Consider the following 20,075-nt stretch of genomic DNA (forward strand, 5'->3'; position numbering starts at 1 on the left):
CAAAATAATTTGTTGTATGTCTAGTTGGTATTCTAAGAGGTTAAGTTTGCTATGGAAGGCTGTGTGATGAGGAAGATGAGAGGACCCACCTTATGTAGTTCCCAGTGATATTATAGAAAACTGATCTTCACTGGTCCATTAATAATGCAATTGTGAGGAAGAACTCTTCTGGGACCTGGGGATTGGGAAAACCCAAACAACCTCCTCACTCAACTACTTAAAGCAGTGGAACACTGCTTCAATTATTCTCTTCCACATTCTGTTGTCTAAGAATTTTAGAGAGCTGGGTATAATTAATCCCAGCACTTAGCGGCAGAGTCAAGAGAATTTAGAGCTTGAAAGTTAGCCTGGACCATAAAGCAAGACTTTGTAGCAAAACAAAACAAATACCTCCAAGTTAAAAGACCCAAGAGGATACCGTTGTACATGCTCTCATTTTATAGATTCAGAAACAAAAGTGTAGAAAAGGAAAGTGACTTAAGAACATAAAAGCAATTTTGCAAGATGACTATAATTGCACACTGAGTTTTCCCTGAGTATGCCTATGGCTTTAAGAAACGCACATTCTTCTGGCAGGTGTTGATGCAGTGGCTGCAAATGCCTTTAATCTAGCACTCAGGAGGTAGAAGCAGGAAGATCTCTGTGAGTTTGAGGCCAGCCTAGGCTACAGAGTTAAGTGCCAGGATAGCCAGAGCTACATAGTGAAACCCAGTCTTGAAAAAGCAAACAAAACCCCAAGCCAACACCCTCCACCCCCACACATTTGTATGTTTACATTGCTTCCGCCTAAGCTACTTCTGTGATATCTGCAAATCTGTTTACAGGATGAAGGGAGATGGTCAGTGGCTGAAATCTCGTTTGCGATAACATAAACACACTGTCACTTTATCCTTACAATCCTCTCCGGGTTCTGCCTCACCCAGTGAGGAATCTGAGTTCCCAGAGTAGCTTGAAATACTCAGGTCTCACTCAAAGCTCAGGATAACTTTACCTAACTGCACATGACTAAAAACATAAACTCTCTGGATTTTAGGAAACAGGCCTACTTCTTTTCTTTTTCTTTTGTTTTTCTTTTCTTTTCCTCTTTCTCTTTCTTTCAGAGGAATAACACTTTCCTGATAAAAAGCTTTTTAAAATTTAAACCATCTATTTACAAATGTGTTACTTTTTTGGCTTCTAACTTATGTAAATAAAAAATAAAACTTTACAGAGAAAACTAAGACACTTTCCCCTCTAAACTCAATAGAAAAATCTAGAAACAACAAGCCCAGGGGCACAGTATTAACAAAAGATAGGAGGACCTATGCCACCACTTGTTAACACCAAGGGAGAGAACTTGCAATTCTCACTTTATGCTCTAGGCCTTTCCAGCCAGTGAAATGAGCAACAATTACCTCATGTGAATTTAATCCATCAGTTGTAGCCAGAGGCACTTTCCCATGTAGCATTGTGCCAGGCACCTCTTTTATTCCAAATGCTGAAGAATCAAGGCCTTCCTTGATCCACATTCCAGGAGAGGAAGCATTCTCAACAACAGGAGTTTCTTCTGAAATGGGCACTGAATCAGTGTGGGTAGTTCCTTCCAGGAAGGGTCCATCAGGAGAGAAAATTTCCTTAGCAGGCACTGCAGTAGCTGAAGTGGCAGACCATTCTGGGATGAACATACTAACCACTTGAGTATCAGGCTTCTCTGGGGTAAGTTCTTCGAGGGCTGGGGCAGGAGACTCCTCTGGTGTAGGCCCTGCAGAAGGAGGCGTGTTAGACTCCTCTGCAATAGACATTGGAACTGTTGGAGTATCTGGCTCCTCTGAGGTGGGCTCTGCAGGAGTCAGTATGGCAGGTTCCTCTGGGAAGAACACTTGAGCAGCCTGAGTGTCAGGTTCCTCTGAGGTAACATCTTCATCTATGATGGGCACTGTAACAGTCTCCACTGGAGGCACTGCACCAGTTGTGGCTGCAACCTGTTCTGGGGCTGATAATGCAGTAGCCGTCACATTCTCCATTAAGATAACCACTGAAGCTACTGGGATATCCTCCTCTGGGATGGGCACTATTGGAGTAATTACAGCAGTTCCCTCTGAGGCAGAGGCTTTGGCAGCAGGCCCCTCCAAGGCAGTGAATGCTGTAGCTGGGATATCTTCTCCTGGCATGGGTGCTACGGCATTCGGGGCATCTTCTACCAAGGGCACTACAGCAGCTGGGGCAGGCCTCTGTTGGCTGGATATCCATTCTTCTAAGCCTGGTACAGTGTTACTGGCTTTGGTGATTTGTTCCTCTGGAAAGATGTTCAGGGTTGAATCTAAATCTCTCAATTCTATCTCTCCTTCCTGTGATAAAGCCATACTCAGCTGAGGTTCTCTATCACTCATGGTTTCAGCTCTAGCTTTACTGAGTCTCAGTTCTCCAGCCAGCAGGTGCAGACTCAGAACCTCTGACTCAGAAGACCTCCTCTGGAAGTCTGTAAGAAACTGTGCTGGAGCTCCACTCCCTAAAAGCTTCCCTTGACAATCCGGCTCTTTTGTTTCACCATCCTTATCACAAACTTTCTCCAAGGACAATTCACAAGGGTCGACATTTCCCAAAGATGCCAGATTGTTATTTTCTTGACTAATTAGAGCTCCCTTTCCACTTTCTAACTGAATTTCATCAGTTAATAAATTTGAATCAGATGAGAACACCTCTACTTCAGGTCCTGAGGTAACATCTTGTTCATAGTTAAAAGCAAAACTGAGAGAGATCCTTTCCATATACTCCTCTACATTTCCCTCAGTTTGAGTGCAGTCTACCTGGGACAAATTGCCATTTTCTTTGGCTAGCTCAGAAGCAATAAAGACTGGCAGGTTTTCTTCACAAGAGGCTCTGAGATTAGAGTTGAGCAATCCTCCTGTGTCCAGCTCTCCAAGAGGCTCCAGATCAGCCAGAGGCTTAAATTCTCCACCAATCTTGGGGCTAAAAGGCACTTTATCACACTCTTTGCTAATAGTGGAGGTATCCCTCCCGCTATCAGGGTGAGCACTAAGTTCAACAGCTTTAGGCACCTGAGAAGAATCCAGGGCATTGCAATGTTCACCATCTAATCCAGTGTCAAGGTCCTTTATCCTCACACTTAGAAAACCAACATGCTGTTCCTGTTCTAAGGCAGCTCCTGGAAAATGACTAATTAAAAGCGAATCTTCTGCATCCTGGGTTGGGGCCAGCCCTTCAGAAGAGGCCTGACTCAGCAGCTCAGCTGAAGAAGTTACTCCTTCTTCACATAAACATTCCTTTTCAAGTTCAAGAAACATTTGCACAGAATCTGTGTCAGAGAGCTGCTCTTCTTCAGCAGGGCACTGGAGCCCTGAAGTCGGACCCTCTAGCCCCTGAGCAGGTCTGTTTTTCATCTCACTGATAACATCATCACCTGTAGGCACACAGGTAGAGTCAGGGGGAGTACCCTCGGGAACAGATGCAGGCTGATCCTTAGTTGGCTGCAGGTCAACAGAGCAGCACATCTGATGAAGAGCTAGATGGTCAGAAGTTCCAAAGACAGCCACACAATCAGATCCGTCCTCTACCACAGCTACTGAGTTTGCTTGGTCACTTTCTTCAAGAGGATCTGCTATGGCAGTCTCCTCATTTGTAACTACAAGATTCTTTCTTTTCTCAGACAATCTCTCTTCCTCCCACTCCTCCTCTGCCTCCATCATGATCCATCGCTCATCCTCCTCAAATTTTAACTCAGACTCAGTTTTTTCTCTCAGGCTAGGTGTTACAAGCATATGGAATTCTGGATCCAACAGCTCTTCACTCAGGCAAGGAGAGAGAGGTGGTAGTTCCACAGCGCAGGCAGTGTCCCCAAGGGGGTGCTGCTTCTCTTTCTCACTGAAGCCTCCCTTGGAGGAACATTTCATGGCCCTGGGCCAGGTTGCACTTGAGAATCTGTGCTCCTGCATTTCATCTGTGTTACCACTTGCTGCTGCAGCTTCTGAGTTTAGAGGCTGGAATTCGTGGGGAGAACTCTCACTGTGTTGTTGGAATTTGAAGTCCTGGCAGTCTCTCAAATTTTTTACATTTTGCACTTCTGGAATATCTACAGATTTGGACATGTGTTCCAAAGTAACGAACTCAGACTGAGGTTCCCTGTTGTCAAAGTGACCAGAACTTTCTGTCAATGCAGAACTGGATTCTTTTTTCTCTTGCAAGGAAGGGTTTGAAGCACCGGCTTCTGAGACCTCACTGAGAGAAGCCTCCATCCTTTCTGCAAATTCTGGGAAGTTGGGTGGCATGAAGGACTTCCACGACCTCCTGTTAACATTATCTTTGCGCTCTGCATTTGGCCGACGTCTGGGTGGCACGGGTGCTGACTTCTGCACATCACTGCTTAGCTTTAATGCATCAAATATTATCCTCTCATCCAGCTTCTTGCTCTCTGGCACTCTAGATTCAAAAACATTAGATGATGTGCCTAATGTACCATTGCTGGATATGGTACTTCCTTCCATCTTCTCCATGGTGCTTTTTGATGTCTGATTAAGTTTTGACCCCTGGTCAATCTGTTCATTTATCCTCATTGTATCGTATATAGACCGCTGTGGAACATAGCAATCTTCTATATAGCCATCCTCATCTTCCCCTTTTCCCAGGCAGGTGGGGTTCCGTCTTAAACAGTCTGGCCTGCTAAGTGGCTTACCCATACTTTTTCAATAAAGATAAACCATCAATCTTTCAAAAGTTTTTTTCCCACAGGTTCTCTCAAAATACATTCTACATGAATTGTAAGTCCTCTTACATGTTTATACTACAAACCACCAATTGCATCTGCCTTCCAGAAAGATCTGGAAGGTCCCAATTTGAAACCATTTTGGGGAAACCCTAAGACGACAAACAGGTTTTTCCTCACAGACTAGCAGCCTCATAACTGCAGACAGACAAATGATATACTTAATCAACAAGCATAAAATAATTACTTGTATGGCTTCTGGTTTTACTTTTCTAAAGCCCTTTCAAATTCAGTCAGCAAAAAAAATCATTTGATATTGACAAGTCTTATTCAATATCTAGTTATACTGGATTCTCACCGAAGCTGAGTTGGAAGCAGAAAATTTATATCAACTATGTCCTTTAATAACAATGGCACACCCTCTTTAGCTTTCAAGTATGGTCCAAGCTCCTAAGAATTCCTTTCATTTTATCCTGTGTTCAGCCCTGAAGAGTCCAGCTGGTCTGAATTAGCCATTCGTTCTCTCTAGTTGGGGTGTTTGCATTTGAACAGGGCGGGTCAGCGGATATTCCTGCAACTTTAAACACAGGAAGTCCTTCATTCGGGGCCAGCTTGGGGCTTCCTGTCTCCAAAACATCATGGCATTGTTGTGGCTTCCAAGCCAACACTGAATCGTGGCCGCAAAACAAGGCGACTGGAGGCCCGCGCCGGGCCTTTCAGAAGGCGGGCAGGCTGCGGCAGCGGCCAAGAGGCAGTCTGAAGGACCCACTTAGCACCGCCCGCAAACCCGCGCCATGCCTCGCGCCCCGGAGGGCCAGGGTCGCCTCACCGCAACCTTGCAGGTGGCTCCCGGCGGGCCGGCCTTGGATCTAGCGCTCAGGAAGTTAGTTTGTCCCTCCGGCGGCAGAAAGTCCCGTGTCCTGTGGGCGCCGCCTCCCTGGCCTCTGCAGGTCGCGGGCCCCCGGCCGCCGCGTCGTGGGCTGCATGACAAGCAGTCGCCTCTTTTCTCCACCACGCCGCCGGCCCTGCAGCCGTTCTCCCCGCCCGCAGCTGTCACGGTCCCGGCATGCAAACTTCTGGCCGGGAACAAAAGGCTCCGCTCCGGCCGCACGAGGGGGGCGAGCCCGCCTCTCTCACGCCGCGCGGCCCGCTCACACGCCGCGGGCTGGAAGTGCTCGGGTGGCGGGCGGATCTCCTCCCCCTTCCAGCCCCGCCACAGCCGCCGCCCCGCCCGGGCAGCCCCCTTGGAAGCCCGGGAGCGCGCCGCGGGGACAGCTAGGGAGGAGGATGGGGGCGGGGCCTACAGGGAGCCCCGCCGGGAGGGGAGGGGGCGGGGGCAAGGATTGGAGACCAAGGCGGCGAGGGAGGGGCTTCCCGGGGCCAGGGACTCCAGCTCATCCCGCACCCCTTCTAGCTCACTCCCTCCACACCCGCGGGAGTAGTAGTGTCCCCGCCCGCGAGGGTGAGAGGAGAGGAGCCGTCCTGGTCACGCCGGGCAAATCCCCTGACAAAGGAAAGCCCCGCCCTCATAGCGCTGGCCCTGCCCCTCCGCCCCCGCTTCTTTCCAACCCGCGGGTTGCGAGAACTGCCCAAGGGCGAACCCAGAAGGGGCGCCCCCGCCTCCCCCACTACCAGCCGGTTGTGGTTAGGGCTACTCCGGGCCCCATCTGTCAGTAGAGACGTACGGGCTGAGGTGGGCGGTCTGCACTATCCTAGGCTCCAGCTCTGCCACCAACGACTGTCCCTGTATTTTTCCAATGTCACCTCTGGCGCTGACCAAAGAACAGGCTAGCCTGAAACACAGTCTTTTCTTGGTATACCAAAGAATTAAGTTAGACTCAGGATAAGTTATTGGATAAACTTTAGGCACAGTTTCCCTTCTCAAGTATGTCAGATCTTGGCCCATTATGCCACATGAACTTCTCTACTCAGACTTCAGCGGTCTTAATGACCTGAAAATGAGGTACGGGTTGCACGAACAGCCTATGCCCAACACCTAGATTGGTTGTATCTGCTGCATGCACATCCAAGGAACCCTGACCTTCGGAGGGGCTAGATGAAAAAGCACGAGTCCATATTTCAAGTCTCAAGAAAGAAAATATTAGAGAAACGAGTTACACAATCCCGCAACACTACCTTCTGGATTGTAGAAAAGCTACCTAGAGCCGGGCGGTGGTGGCGCACGCCTGTAATCCTAGCACTCTGGGAGGCAGAGGCAGGCGGATTTCTGAGTTCGAGGCCAGCCTGGTCTACAGAGTGAGTTCCAGGACAGCCAGGGCTATACAGAGAAACCCTGTTTGGAAAGGGCAACCCAGAAGACTGTCTGCCAGAGGTAGCTTACAGCTCTTTATCCCTCGGATTTTATGAAGATGAAAAAGGTCAATTAAAATGTACAAAGTCCTGTTGGCACAAGTGATTACTATAGATGGTAAAACTTATGAGAAAGTTATTTCTACTCTCCACACAAACAGTAAATAAAACCAGACACTGGTGTGTGGAGATCTGGCAGTGAGGCTTGGAGGTAAGCCTTAGACTTACTTGAGGAGCCAGAAACTCCTTGGCAAAAAATGAGGTACAGGCTGAAGCCCATGATCAGATTAGTCAAGTGAAAGACAACTTGGCAAAATGTTTTACACTTCATTTCTCAGTCCTAAAGAAGCTGATCAATTCTACCCACTCAAGTACAAAGACTTTCCATCTGTAAACAGAAGAGAATACTGAAACATTGTACATTGTATTCTTATTCTAGCTACCCTATTCTTTAAAGCTAAAACTTCAAAAAGCTGCCTAGAATCCTGTGACCTCCTGGTGCAATAGTGAAAGACACTAGAACACTCTTCTACGAACACAGAGTGAAAAGAATCAAGACTACCTGATGGAGAGCAAGTTGCAGGGGATGTGATCAACATTAAAATCTGAGGAGCTGGGACGTGGGAGGAAGAAAATTTGTGCTGAATGTCTCCTTAAACTGGCACACCAAGATCCAAGGGCAGATTTCAAACCATCAGTTTTCTCACTGCTATTCAAAGAATAAGGTGTTCCCTAAAAGGGTGACTTTTCCTGATCCCAAAGGAATGTTAGCAGAAATTTAAGCAGCCATGAGGCATAGCAATCTCAGGAAACAGATTCACAAATCTTGAAGTTTATTCAAGGTGTTTTAAAGTCCCTTCAACCCCTGACACACTGTGATCCTAAGAGCAAATCAATTTACAGACCGGATACTTCACAATTCATGGAATCCAGATTTTAAGTTTGTTGTAATTATTCAATGCAACTGGAAAACCCCACAGAGGACAGGATTAATTTCACTTGCAAGTCTTCCCAGCCAAATATATTCACCAAGTGTTCAGATATCATAACAGACTCTTTAGCATGCCAGGGCCCCTCTGGTTAGAAGAATCTGAGGAATTCTGGCTCTGGAGTTACGGGTGGGTGGTTATTCTATTATAAAGAATGGTCTCCATGTGGAATCACAACCTTCACAGACAATTTTTTTTCCCATTTCCTCATCATGTCAGGTGCCAATCAGGTTAGTCTTTTCCTAATTATCCCCTTCCCACACTTATCCCCCCTGGTTTACTCTTCTCATCAATGTCAGATAAATAAATGGAACAATCTAGCATCTGAGGTTAAGGCTAAGGCTGAAACTACTTATCACTTTTAGCCACATGATGTTTAATTAAAGTGCTAAAATACAACATAGAAACTTCCTAAAAGTTTAAACAGAGCCTCTAGAAAAGATTCCATGGAGCATGCTGGCCTCAGTCCTCTCATGCAAGAAGCAGAAATCTCTGAGTTTGAGGCCATCCTGGTCTACATTGAGGACCTCCCTATCCTAGACAAACAGACAGACCCCCCACACACCATAGACTCATGCCATCTACCTACCCCTTCAAAAATAAAAACAAGCAGGAAGCTTCCTGGTTTTATTCTTTTTTATCGTTGGTGTGTATTGAATCTAAGCAAGGAGAGAAAGCACAAGGTCTCTTTTCCTTATGTCTTCTTTTTTAATCTGTCCATGAGTTTCTCTTTAGTTTTGGAATTCTGCCAGTAGCCATCTCAGTGACTGATGTAAATACCTGATTTGGTTTTCTCTTGCTGCCCTGATAACTATAACAAAAAAAAGCATCTGTACATCTCACATGCCCCATTAAACTTTTTAAGGAACAAACAAACACAGGGAACTTCAGAGTACCTCTTCTGATGCTTTCTCTACCCTGAAACCACAAATGGCTGTGTTCAAGCAACATTTCAAATTAGCTTTCAGTTAGTTGATTATAGAGCTCAAAGAATTCCCTACACATTTTGAAATTCCTAAGAACAGAATTTGGTGTCAGATTTTCCTTCAGTGAACCTAGAAGACAGCATTGTTGACCTGTCTAGCTCCTTCTTGCTGTCTTCCTAGTTAGAGTGAGCTGGGTGGAGTCCTCTTACATGCTCATGCCAGCCCCTTTCAAGTTTGGATATAGTACTGCTTTTTGTCTGCCCAAGAATTAAACTGCCAGCCTAGGACAATCTAGAGACACCCCACCTCACCCCCCTTACCACACTTCAGTAAGTAATGCGCCTTTTCATCCACCTGACAGGTGCTCGCTCGCTCTCTCTTTCTCTCAGGGGATTCACTGAAAAGAAGTGGATACAGGGGAATGGCTGGATCTTTGGTTTTAGCATATTTAGACTTCACAATTCTTATTCAGAGGCAAGTGGCAACTCCACAGTGTGCAGTGATGCCCAAAGACTGTACCTGTTGGGCATCAGGGACAACAATGCTTTGGTTTTGTTATTATAAAGATAGCTACTGAGGGGCACACAGACCAGCAGAGGACAGTGTGAAATTTGTCTTAATGGGAAACAAAGGCATTTGAAGGTCTTTGAGTCCTTGTATATTCCTGAACTTTCCACATATTAGAGAGGAACTCTCATAACCATTGAAAACCCTTTGCTGCTTGTAGACTTTCCAAAAGACAGTGTTTGAGTCTTTGTTTAGATTAATGATTAGTTAACAAAACAGAGAAGACAACAAAAGCAGGGAGGTTTTACAAGTTAGAAAAGACCTGGCAGAAGGCAAGAGACAAGAAGGTAAGAGAAATCAGAGAAGGCTTCAGGGAGGGGGGCATTTGTTCATTAGGATTTTGTTTGTTTGTTTGTATATAGGCAGGGTCTCATGTAGTCCAGGTTTGACTAGCTACGTAGCTAAGGATGACCTTCAATTTCTGTTCCTTTTACCTTCACTTCTTGAGAATGTGGAACTTAATATCACTTTACCTGGTGTTTGTGGTGCTAGGGATAAAACCCAGAACCTTGTGCATGCTATACAAGCATTTTACCAACTGAGCTACATTCCCAGCTCATGAAATTGGGATTTAGAGACACAGAATGGTAAAAAAAAACAAGTTATTTCAAGTGAGGTGTTAGAGACACAACATTTTGTTCTTGAGCTAAGTGTTTGCTATGTTAATCCTAGGCTGCTTCTTTCTATTGACAATCCTCCTGCCTCACCTTTTAAGTGCTGGGATTACAGTATGTTCTACCATGTCCAGCAAAAACAACATTCCCAAAGAAGCACATTTTAATTCAACACGGCATAAACAAAGATTTTGTGGAAGGAAAAAAAATATTAGAATGGTAAGAAGCTCAAGTCCAGAAGCCAAGTCAAGGACTTGATTGTAAGTCAGGTAGAGTGGCTCATGGATGCAATGCTAACATTCAAGAAGTTGAGACAGGAGGATTAAGATAATTTGAGACTAGGCTAGGCTACAGAATAAGACCTTGCTGAAAGAAAAGAAAAGAAAAAAGAAAAGAAGTTAGTTATTAGAAATTGTGTGGAGGCCCCAGTGCTCACTCTGTTGACATCTAACTTTTTTTGTGTCACTTGGAACTCTAAATCCTTAACTTTTGAACCTAAAAGTGGTAAATATACTTGTCTTCAAAAAAAAGAAAAGAAAAGAAATGAAACAAAATTAGTACAAACAAGGACAAATGAGGTAAAAGGATGGTGAAAAAAAAAAAACCCTGGAGTCAGATTTGGACTCGCTAATTGGGTTGAAAGTAGAGGCTAGAGAGAAATTAAAGATAATGCTATACTATTACTCTGGGGTTACCAAGGGCATGGTAGAAGTTACAAAACAGTAGGGGGAAGATATTTGATTCATTCCATTTAGAGTATTCAAAGACAACACGTGTGGGGCTGTCTAGAAAGGTGCCTCACATAAGAGATTCCACTTTGGGGTAGAGATATAGAAGCCCTTCACCATGGAACAGTGTGGAGACAGCTGGCTATCTCAGCATGACTGAATGGAAAGAGAGGAGAGAGGAGAGGACAGATGACAGAACTTCTAAAGCCACACATAGGAGGTAAGAAAGCAAACCCAGAAGAAGTAGATCATCCCAGAAGAGATGGGGAGAGAACAATGCCAAGAAAGTAAGCGGGTGCCAGGCATGGGAGCAGACACCTGAAATCTTAGGACTTGGAAGGGTGAGGCAAGAGAACCAAGCGCTCAAGGCTGGCCTTGACCTGAAGTTTCTCCTGTTTGTGGAGGTGTGTGCATGGAGATATGCACACGGGCACATGGGAGCCAAAGATCAATGCCTTTCTCTATTTCATTCTAACTTATTTTTTAAGACAGGGTTTCTCACTAAACCTGGAGTTTATGCACTATAGTAGTCTGGCAGGCCAATGAGCTCTACTTGTCTCTAACTGCCCTTCACCCATACCATCTCTGGGGTTAGAGATGCAGGCCACAGTGTCTGATTTCTTTTATATGAGTTTTGGGAATCTGAACTCAGGTTCTTATGTTTGTATGGTAGGTTATTTACTGACTAAGTCATCTCTTCGGTCCCTAAAATCAAGTTTTTAAGAAAGAAGACAATGAACTGGACAATGTCACCAGACTAGTCAAGTAGGGAGTCAATGAATACTTCTAGGGAAACAGTCTCAGCAGTGATGGATGCTAAGTTAGACAGCAGAGGTTAAGGATAATGGGTGTGTGGAAGGATCTGCCATCCTTCAAGATTCTCTTCTTTTGGCTCCACAGCACAGGGCTATCATGATGTCTCTTTTCCAGGCAGTGTTCTTTTGTTTCCTTGAGATCCCCACCCTACATCTGTACTACTGAAGTCACTATATCACCATATATATAATTTGTTTATTTTATATATGTAAGTACACTGTCACTGTCTTCAGAGACACCAGAAGAGGGCATTGGATTCCATTACAGATGGTTGTGATTCACTATGTGGTTGGCAGGAATTGAACTCAGGACCTCTGGAAGAGCAGTCAGTGTTCTTAAACCCTGAGTCATCTCTCCAGCACCCTGAAGTCATATTTTTAAAAAATGATTTAGGGACAGGAAGTAGTGGCTCACACCTTTAATCTCAGCACTTGGGAAGCAGAGGCAGGTAGATGTCTGAGTTGGAGGCTAGCCTGGTCTACAGAGTGTGTTCCAGGATAGCCAGGGCTATACAGAGAAACTCTATCTCAAAAAACAAAATAAAATTATTTATTAGTTGTGTGTGATAGTGCATGCCTGTAATCCCAGAACTCAGGAAGCAGAGGCAGGTAGATCTCTGAGTTCCAGGACGTCCTGGTCTACAGAGTGAGTGCCAGGACAGCCAGGAATACAGAGAAACCATATGTGTGCATAACTGGTGCCTGTGGAAGTCAGAAGACGGTAACAGATCACCTAGAACTGATCATGTACATGAATTAACATGTGGGTACTGGAACTGAACCTGGGTCCTCTGCATGAACAAAAAATGATCTTGAGTGCTGAGCCATCTCTCTAGTCCCCTGAGGTTGTACTGATTTTCTTTTCGTTTTTAAACAATGCTGAAGATTGAAGCAGGACCTTACATATAAGTAGGCTCATGTCTTATGACTGAGCTATACTTCTTGCTCAAAGTTGTATTTTTAATTCTTTTTATTTGTTAAATAAAAACTTATTGGGACCTACTTTGCCCCAGACTAGCTAGGAACTAAGATATCTTAATGAGACATGGTCAGGTACCTATATCCTAGTAGATGAGATAGACGCTCACTTTAGCTATAGAAAGACGCAGAACAAAAAGCAAACTGAGCTATAAACCCGAGTCAGGGGGTTCTGAACTAGCCTGGAAGTTCAGGGGAAGCTTTGCTGAGAACATCTCAGGATAGCTTTCCCTGGGATTGAACAGTCGTTTTTGGTTTCAAGGTAGCATGACTATCACTATCACTAAGTTGCTTTTATGGGCCAGATCATTAAACAATCTTACTGCAGGTGTTGCCTCTCAAATATGAGACAGTCAGGTAGAACAATACTGAGATTCGTAAAGCACTTCTTTGATTTTGTCTGGTGTCTGTGGGAATCATACATAGGGTCATGTGCACACTTGTAATGTGCTACCATTGAGTTCCATCCCTAGTCCCTACTCAAGTAATCCTCATCACTGATCTCTTAACAGAGACACAGTTCAGGTTTGAGGTTCAAGAACTAGATCAAGGGGCCTGCCAGATGGCTCAGTGGATAAAGGTGCTTGTCACCAAGGACGAAAACTTGAGAACAATTTCTGGAACCTGAATGGTGGAAGGAAAGAACCAACTCTCACAGGTTGTCTGACCTCTACAAGTACCAGTCTGCCTCTCTTTTTCTGCATCCCTTCTCTTTGGAGAGAGGGGTGGGGGGGGGGGGCGTGCAGGAAGGCAGAAAGGAAAGAAGGAAAGAAGGAAGGAAGGAAGGAAGGAAGACAGGAACCAAAAATAGCTCTTTTGGAAATTGACTGTAAAATGAGAGATCTTAGATAGTTTGTTTGAATGACACATGAATTCAAGTAGATCAACCTTCCTTTAGTTCCTTAAATTCACACCTTCTTCTTTTGGATCATATATGCACATATTAGACCATATTAGAAACTTCTATTTACTAAAACCATAAATAAAGATTTCTTGCAAAAACATCAGTCTAGGTTGAGACTGCAGAGAGTTGAATTATATCTTTTTAAAAGCTGATTGTCTCTAAAACAAAGCTGGTGGTTTTTCCTTTTACACTTTGATGTTTTAATTAAAGGCTGCTTAATATTAAGACTTCTCTCTTAGAGACGCTGATTTAGTAGCTGCCATTCACTGTATGGCAACAGAGGAAGATAATGTGGTGTATGATGAAAGCTAAAGTTAATTAGGCCAAGGACTCTGAGGTCCTGAAAGCTGAGCTGATGATCAACTGAGTGGCAAGGGAGTCCCCGAGTTGGTAATGTGCTCTGGCCAATCTGACTAATGATTTGGAAATAATATTGACTTATAGAGCACAAAAGCGAAAGTCAAAATGGCCTTAGAAAACTTGCTGGTGCCGGGCAGTGGTGGCTCAAGCCTGTAATCCCAGCACTCTGGGAGGCAGAGGCAGGCGGATTTCTGAGTTCAAGGCCAGCCTGGTCTACAGAGTGAGTTCCAGGACAGCCAGAGCTATACAGAGAAACCCTGTCTCAGAAAAAAGAAAAGAAAAGAAAACTTGCTGGCTATGAACTTCTACATAAATAAATAAATGAGTGTGTGTGAGTGTGTGTGTTAAAAGTTGTATCAATGTACCATGGCCTAAATGTTCAACTTTCTGAGTTATTGCTGCTCTACAGCTATACGTAGTTCCCACAAAAACTGTTCATGAAGCCTGCTTATTCATCAGCTAGTTTCATTAGCACCATAGACTAATTTTTCTTTTCAATCTCTTTCTCTCCTTCTCCCTTTTCCTCTAAAGACAAAGGGCTGGGCTGGAGATGACTGAGAGACTGAGAGCACTGACTGCTCTTCCAGAGGTCCTGAGTTCAGTTCTCAGCAACCACACGGTGACTGACAACCATCTGTAATGAGATCTGGTGCCCTCTTCTGGTGTGCAGGCATATATGTAGGCAGAATACTGTATAATAAACAAATAAATCTTAAAAAAAAAAAAAAAGAGCTAATAAAATCTAATGTTTGGCTTTCTGCCAAATGTAGAAAATGACCATTTCTAGACATAGAGAAGCAAATCTGTTTGTTTTTGTCTTTAAATTCAGTGCAGCCCAGGCTCACCTTGACCTCAGCTTCCTACCATGCCTCTGAATTTCTGATCATCTTGCCCCCACCTCCCAAGTGTTACGATTACAAGTATGTGTCACCAGGCTCAGTTTAGGCTGAGCTAGAGGGTGAACATAAGGTTTCGTGTATGCTAGGCAAGTCACTAAACAAACCCCCCAGCTACTGAGCAACTTCTTCATAAAAAGATTCACACTAGTCTGCTTGACATGGTGCCTCATACTTGGAATTCCAGGCCCCACAGGATAAAGAGGGCTATGTGGAATCTCTTTTAAAAAAAAGAAAAAGAGTTGGGGATAGAAGATGGCTCAAATGAATCCCAAGATCAGCATGGAAGAAGGAGAGAACTAATTACTGCAAGATGTCCTCCACAAGAACACTGTGGCTCATGTGAATCCACATAGAGCCACATAAAATAAATAGAATTTAAAACAAGGAGAGGCAGGTGTGATAGGATGCATATTTCTTCCTAGTACCATTGAGGCAAAGACAGGAAACCTGGTTTGAAGGCAACCTGGTTTACTTAGTTTCAGGACAGTCAGTGTGACCCAGTAAGACCCTTTCTAAAAGATTTCACAATATTCTAATATGTATTTCTGGGTAAACTCTTTTCCTCTTTAGGCCCTTCCTTCCTTCTTCCCTCTCTCCCTCCCTTCCTTCCTTTTTTTGAGACAGAACAATCTCTCTCTCTCTCTCTCTCTCTCTCTCTCTCTCTCTCTCTCTCTCTCTCTCTAGCTCTGGCTGTCTTAGAACTCTCTATGTAGAACAAGCTTGGCCTTGAACTTACAGAAAGTCACCTGCCTCTGCCTTGCAAGTGCCGAGATTAAAGACCTGTACTACCATGTCCAGAAAAACTGCTTTTAAAATTGGATATTAATATTAGCCTAATTTTTTCTATAAAATTTCATTCTCCTCAGATCTTCAAAAGAATACTTTGTTGTTTGCATTTTATTACCAAAGGAATTTTCTTCAAGGTCACTCAGCTTGTAAATGATAACAGAATTTAAAATTACATACTTCTAACTCGAATGTGGATACACCACCCCTCACACACACACCCCACTATACAGAACTAAATGAACTAATCAATCATACAAAGATAAAGACTATAAAGTGATTGGTAACTACACAAGACTTTGAGAATCTGGCTTTCTTAACGTGTATATGGAATAGCATTTTTTTACCTTATTTTTGCTGTTTTGTTAGTACTGAAATGAGATAATATGCTCTTAACACATGCTAACCAGTAGAAAAGAAAGGAAGCAAGACTAAGACTATAATAAGATGTAAAGGACTCAAGTCTTGCAGAGCAGACAGCATTTGGTTGTGTGTGTTTTGAGACATAGTCTCATATATAGCCCATACTAGCCACAAACTCACAGTTCTCTTTCCTCAGCATCCTGAGGCACAGGCGACCATGCTCAGATACTATTTGAATCCTAGAGCTCATGTGGCTTATGAGAAATAAAGAATATCCACCTAATAAGTTATTCACTTGTCTTCAAGTGAAAGGCACAAAAATAGTTTTGTTGGAAAAATAATATAATCACAAAGTATCCAAATTTGGTATTAGTTAACAAGACCAAACGAGTTACAGTGAGTTAAGTGATTTATATGATCAGGAGGAGTAAGTTGGAGAGGCCAGGAATACTTTATAAGATGGGACTTGAGCTATGCCTTCAAACGAAGAGTAGATATAATAGTTCAGATGTATTAGGTATGACTCAGGTAAATAATTGGCATGCAGGACTATATTAGAAACATGACTAGAAAAACAGTGGAGATCAAGTACTTGGTTGAAGACTGAAGACAAAGACTGAAGCCTGGACAAAGCAATGTCAGCTTTGAAGGCTGCCACCATGTATTCTTCCGGTCGGCTGGCCCTTGCACTGATCTGGGAGAAGTACTGCCAAACTCAGGTGAAGACAGGTGCTCAGGAAACCCACCTGGGAGCCCGAGTTTAGAAGGCTACAGAATAACTGGTCTCCCTTCTCTGTGGGAACTGTGGTGTACACACGGACTGTCCTCTGCACCAGCTCCCTTTCTCCTGATTCTCCTAACAGAAAATCCTTTGTTCCAACTATCGAGTTTGATAAAATGTTGCAGTGGAGACCAGCACTCCCATCTGGTGCAGGGGCTGATGCCATTCCATGACACACCCTACAGGAAGTAGCTTGAGACACACAGCTGATTGAAGTCCACATCAGTAACCTTGTGGCAGGGTGGGGCAGGGACTGGAGAAGCACAAGAAAATTCTTTAGCCACTGAGTCAGATAAGTCCCAAAGTTTTTGACCTTACTTAGAAGTCCTCCGGAAGCAACCCTATTTCTTAATTATTTTTTCAAAAACATGAGGGGAGACACATATGTTTCTCTACACAGTGTCCCCAAATGATTTCATCAGCTAATTCAAACATAATGTGGAATCTGAAGGAAAATAAAAAACCAATTGCCATCTTTCTAAAAGAGGGTCGTGTAACTTTCATTGTAAGGGACTTTCCTGTGTATTTTAGCATAGTCAGCAGCAATCACTATGAGCAGGGCCCCCATCAATGACAACATTCAGGACACAAAAACAGGTATACATAGGTTTGAGGCTAGGCAGGGCTACTCAGTCAGATCCTATTTTTAAAAAGAAAGAAAAGACAAGGAAAGAAAGAGAAAAGAAAGAACAGTGTCTCTGGACACTGCTAATGTCTTCAAGGAGCAAAGTACTCTGTGTAAGAACCAGCGCACAGAATGGGCTTTACACCAAACTCACCTTTCAGTTCCATGGAAAAGGTTATTTGTATGTTGCTTGGGCAAGCTATTTTTTAAATATTTTAAAATTCTGTGTATGTCTGTATGCTCCTGTGTGGGTTTGTACTTGTGAGTACAGAGCTCTCAGAAGCCAGAGTATCTCCTGGACCTGCAGTTGGTTACAGGTGGTGGTGAGCACTGGGAGAGCTGGGGACTGAACTTACGTCCTCTGAAGGACAGAAAGCTCCTAAGTACTGAGTCTCTCTCCAACTCTTTTGAGAAAGTTTGTTTTGTTTTTTACTTTTTTTTCTTTTAAACTCAAGTCTTCTTTCTACCTCCCAGAGAGTTTCTCTATGTAGCTCTGGCTGTCCTAAAAACTCATTCTGTAGACCAGGCTATCCTCAAGTTCAGAGAGATCCACCTGCCTCTGCCTCCCAAGTGCCTTGGGACTGAAGGTTTGAGACACTATGGCCAGTTATATAACTTATTCTTATGTTCAGGTACAACACTGGTGGCAGGAAGATCTTGTGAAGGCCTCTGGAGTGTTTCCCATGAATCTTGTACCATCCCTGAGAAGGTCAGATTATGTTGAGATCTTAAGGAAGATAAGAGGAAGCACATTCTTCTCATGGCTAGGTTTTCTAGTTAGGACAGCTGAGACTTGGGAAATAACCATTTGGCAGGAGAAAGTCCTTTAGCGCAGTGCTGCCTCTGGGCAGTACCCTGACCTGATTGCCTGCAGGACTAACTTTTTTCTTGGCAAAGAAGCCAACTGAACCAACTGCCAGGTCAGAGCTGCTCTGTGTCCCCATAGGTTCATGGCTTACTGCACATGCATAGTCATCTAGCTTCAAATTGCCCAGGCCTTCCTATATTGTCCAGGCTGGCCTTGACCTCCTGGCTTCAAGAAGCCCACCTGCTTTAGTCTCCTCAGTAGCCAGGATATAGACACATACCACTGCACTGGGCTCCAGCATATTTTTTAAGGGTCCAGGCAAAGTCTGAGACCACTTGTACTCATTCCAACACATAGCAATAAACTGTCTAGTTCGGCAAGTATGTGATGATCTCCAAAATCCATGTTCACTTAATAAAACTTATTTAACAATAAACACACTTTTTTTTTGCATAGGCTGCATCCTGTTTTGTTCTGTTTTTTCTTTTGAAATAGATTTTTCTTTCTTTTTATATAAAACTGTATGATGACTGCAGTTGAGAATGTTAAGTGTCCATATTGTATGTAAAGAATAAGCTCCAATCGGAGTGCTCAGTCCTTTGCTTTGGTTGATGATATATATGTTTGCTGCTTAAAAATCTTCTTGCTATCAAAAGTGAGATCTAGGGGGCTGGAGAGATGGCTCAGCAGTTAAGAGCACTGACTGCTCTTCCCAAGGTCCTGAGTTCAAATCCCAGCAACCACATGGTAGCTCACAACCATTCATAACGAGATCTGACACCCTCTTTCGGAGTGTCTGAAGACAGCTACAGTGTACTTACATATAATAAATAAATAAATCTTTTTTTTTTTTTAAAGCGAGCTCTATTAGCATTTCTTGATGATATTCCACTCAACATTTCCTGAGGCTCAAGGCTTTTTAGGACAATGTAATGGGTAGAAGCCCAGACTGTGTCAAGGATGCTCACACTTAAAATACTAAGTGGCAATACTTTTTAAGCAATGTTTTTAGACTTTATTTTTTTTAAGATTGTAATATAATTAGACCATTTCCTACCTCCAACCCTTCCCATGTTAGCTTTGCTTTTTCAAATTCATGCATGGCCTCTTTATCTTTAGTGGTTGTTACTTGTATGTGTGTGTGGCTACACACACAGGGACACAAAGACATATAGACATACACACAGAAACACACATTCATTCTGAAATATATAAATACAACCTGCTCAGTCTTTATAATGTTACTTGTGTATGTATTTTCAGTGCTGACCATTGGATCGCTAATTAGGGAAGGCTATTTCTCTTTCTTAGTATTCCTTAGTAGTCTGTAGTTCTTTGTCTAGGGGCAATACTTTAAAAAGAGAACTAGAAAAAGTTTGACATAATGCAAAAAGTTTCTTTGCCTCCTCCCCATTCAGTTGGTAGTGGGGGCGGAGAGGATTATCACAGTGCATTGGAATTCTAGGGGGTGAGGCAGTGGAGGGTAGACGCATAAGGGTTACAAATACCAGCAACCAAATTTTGGGTTGGCTCCAGCTAACATTCTGTAATCTCCTCTTAAAGGCACAGGACAAGGAAGCTCCCTGAAATATATTCACATCGGAAGTTCCTCTTCTCTTTGGAAATGCATCATCAGCTAAACACCTGCATCAACAACTGTTTGTATGTAAGTCTCCCATGCCAGGGAAAGTGTCTAGGACATTCATTCTTCACCCAGATATAGATAATCACCAGAAAAACAACGGCTCCAGAGCTGGTCTGAAGACAGGCTCACTCATACGCAGTGCTGCTATTGTGACACACAATCAGATTAGCAGGACACTGCCTGGAATACAGCATTTAACTTAAACAGCTAGTACCTATCCCAAACGCAGCAATGTTCCCCAGAGCAGAAGTCCAACAGAGGGCATCGCTGCCTTCCAG

The 20,075-nt window shown here is 43.6% G+C and overlaps 1 protein-coding gene across 13 annotated transcripts in view; it reads right to left on the bottom strand.

Moving 5' to 3' along the window:
* Positions 1-20,075, bottom strand: part of Macf1 (microtubule actin crosslinking factor 1) — a 331,824-nt gene that overhangs the window by 55,845 nt on the left and 255,904 nt on the right. The window contains exon 1 of one of the 13 annotated variants that reach the window (XM_052177289.1): positions 1,395-5,897. The exons of the other annotated variants lie outside the window; for them this stretch is intronic. Within the exon in view, the coding sequence (XP_052033249.1) occupies positions 1,395-4,673 (3,279 nt within the window). The 5' untranslated portion in view covers positions 4,674-5,897. Of the gene's footprint in view, positions 1-1,394; positions 5,898-20,075 lie in introns of those variants that run through there. 13 annotated transcript variants of the gene reach the window in all.

This window comes from Apodemus sylvaticus, chromosome 3 (assembly GCF_947179515.1).
Source record: "Apodemus sylvaticus chromosome 3, mApoSyl1.1, whole genome shotgun sequence".
In the NCBI taxonomy this organism is placed as follows: Eukaryota; Metazoa; Chordata; class Mammalia; order Rodentia; family Muridae; genus Apodemus; species Apodemus sylvaticus.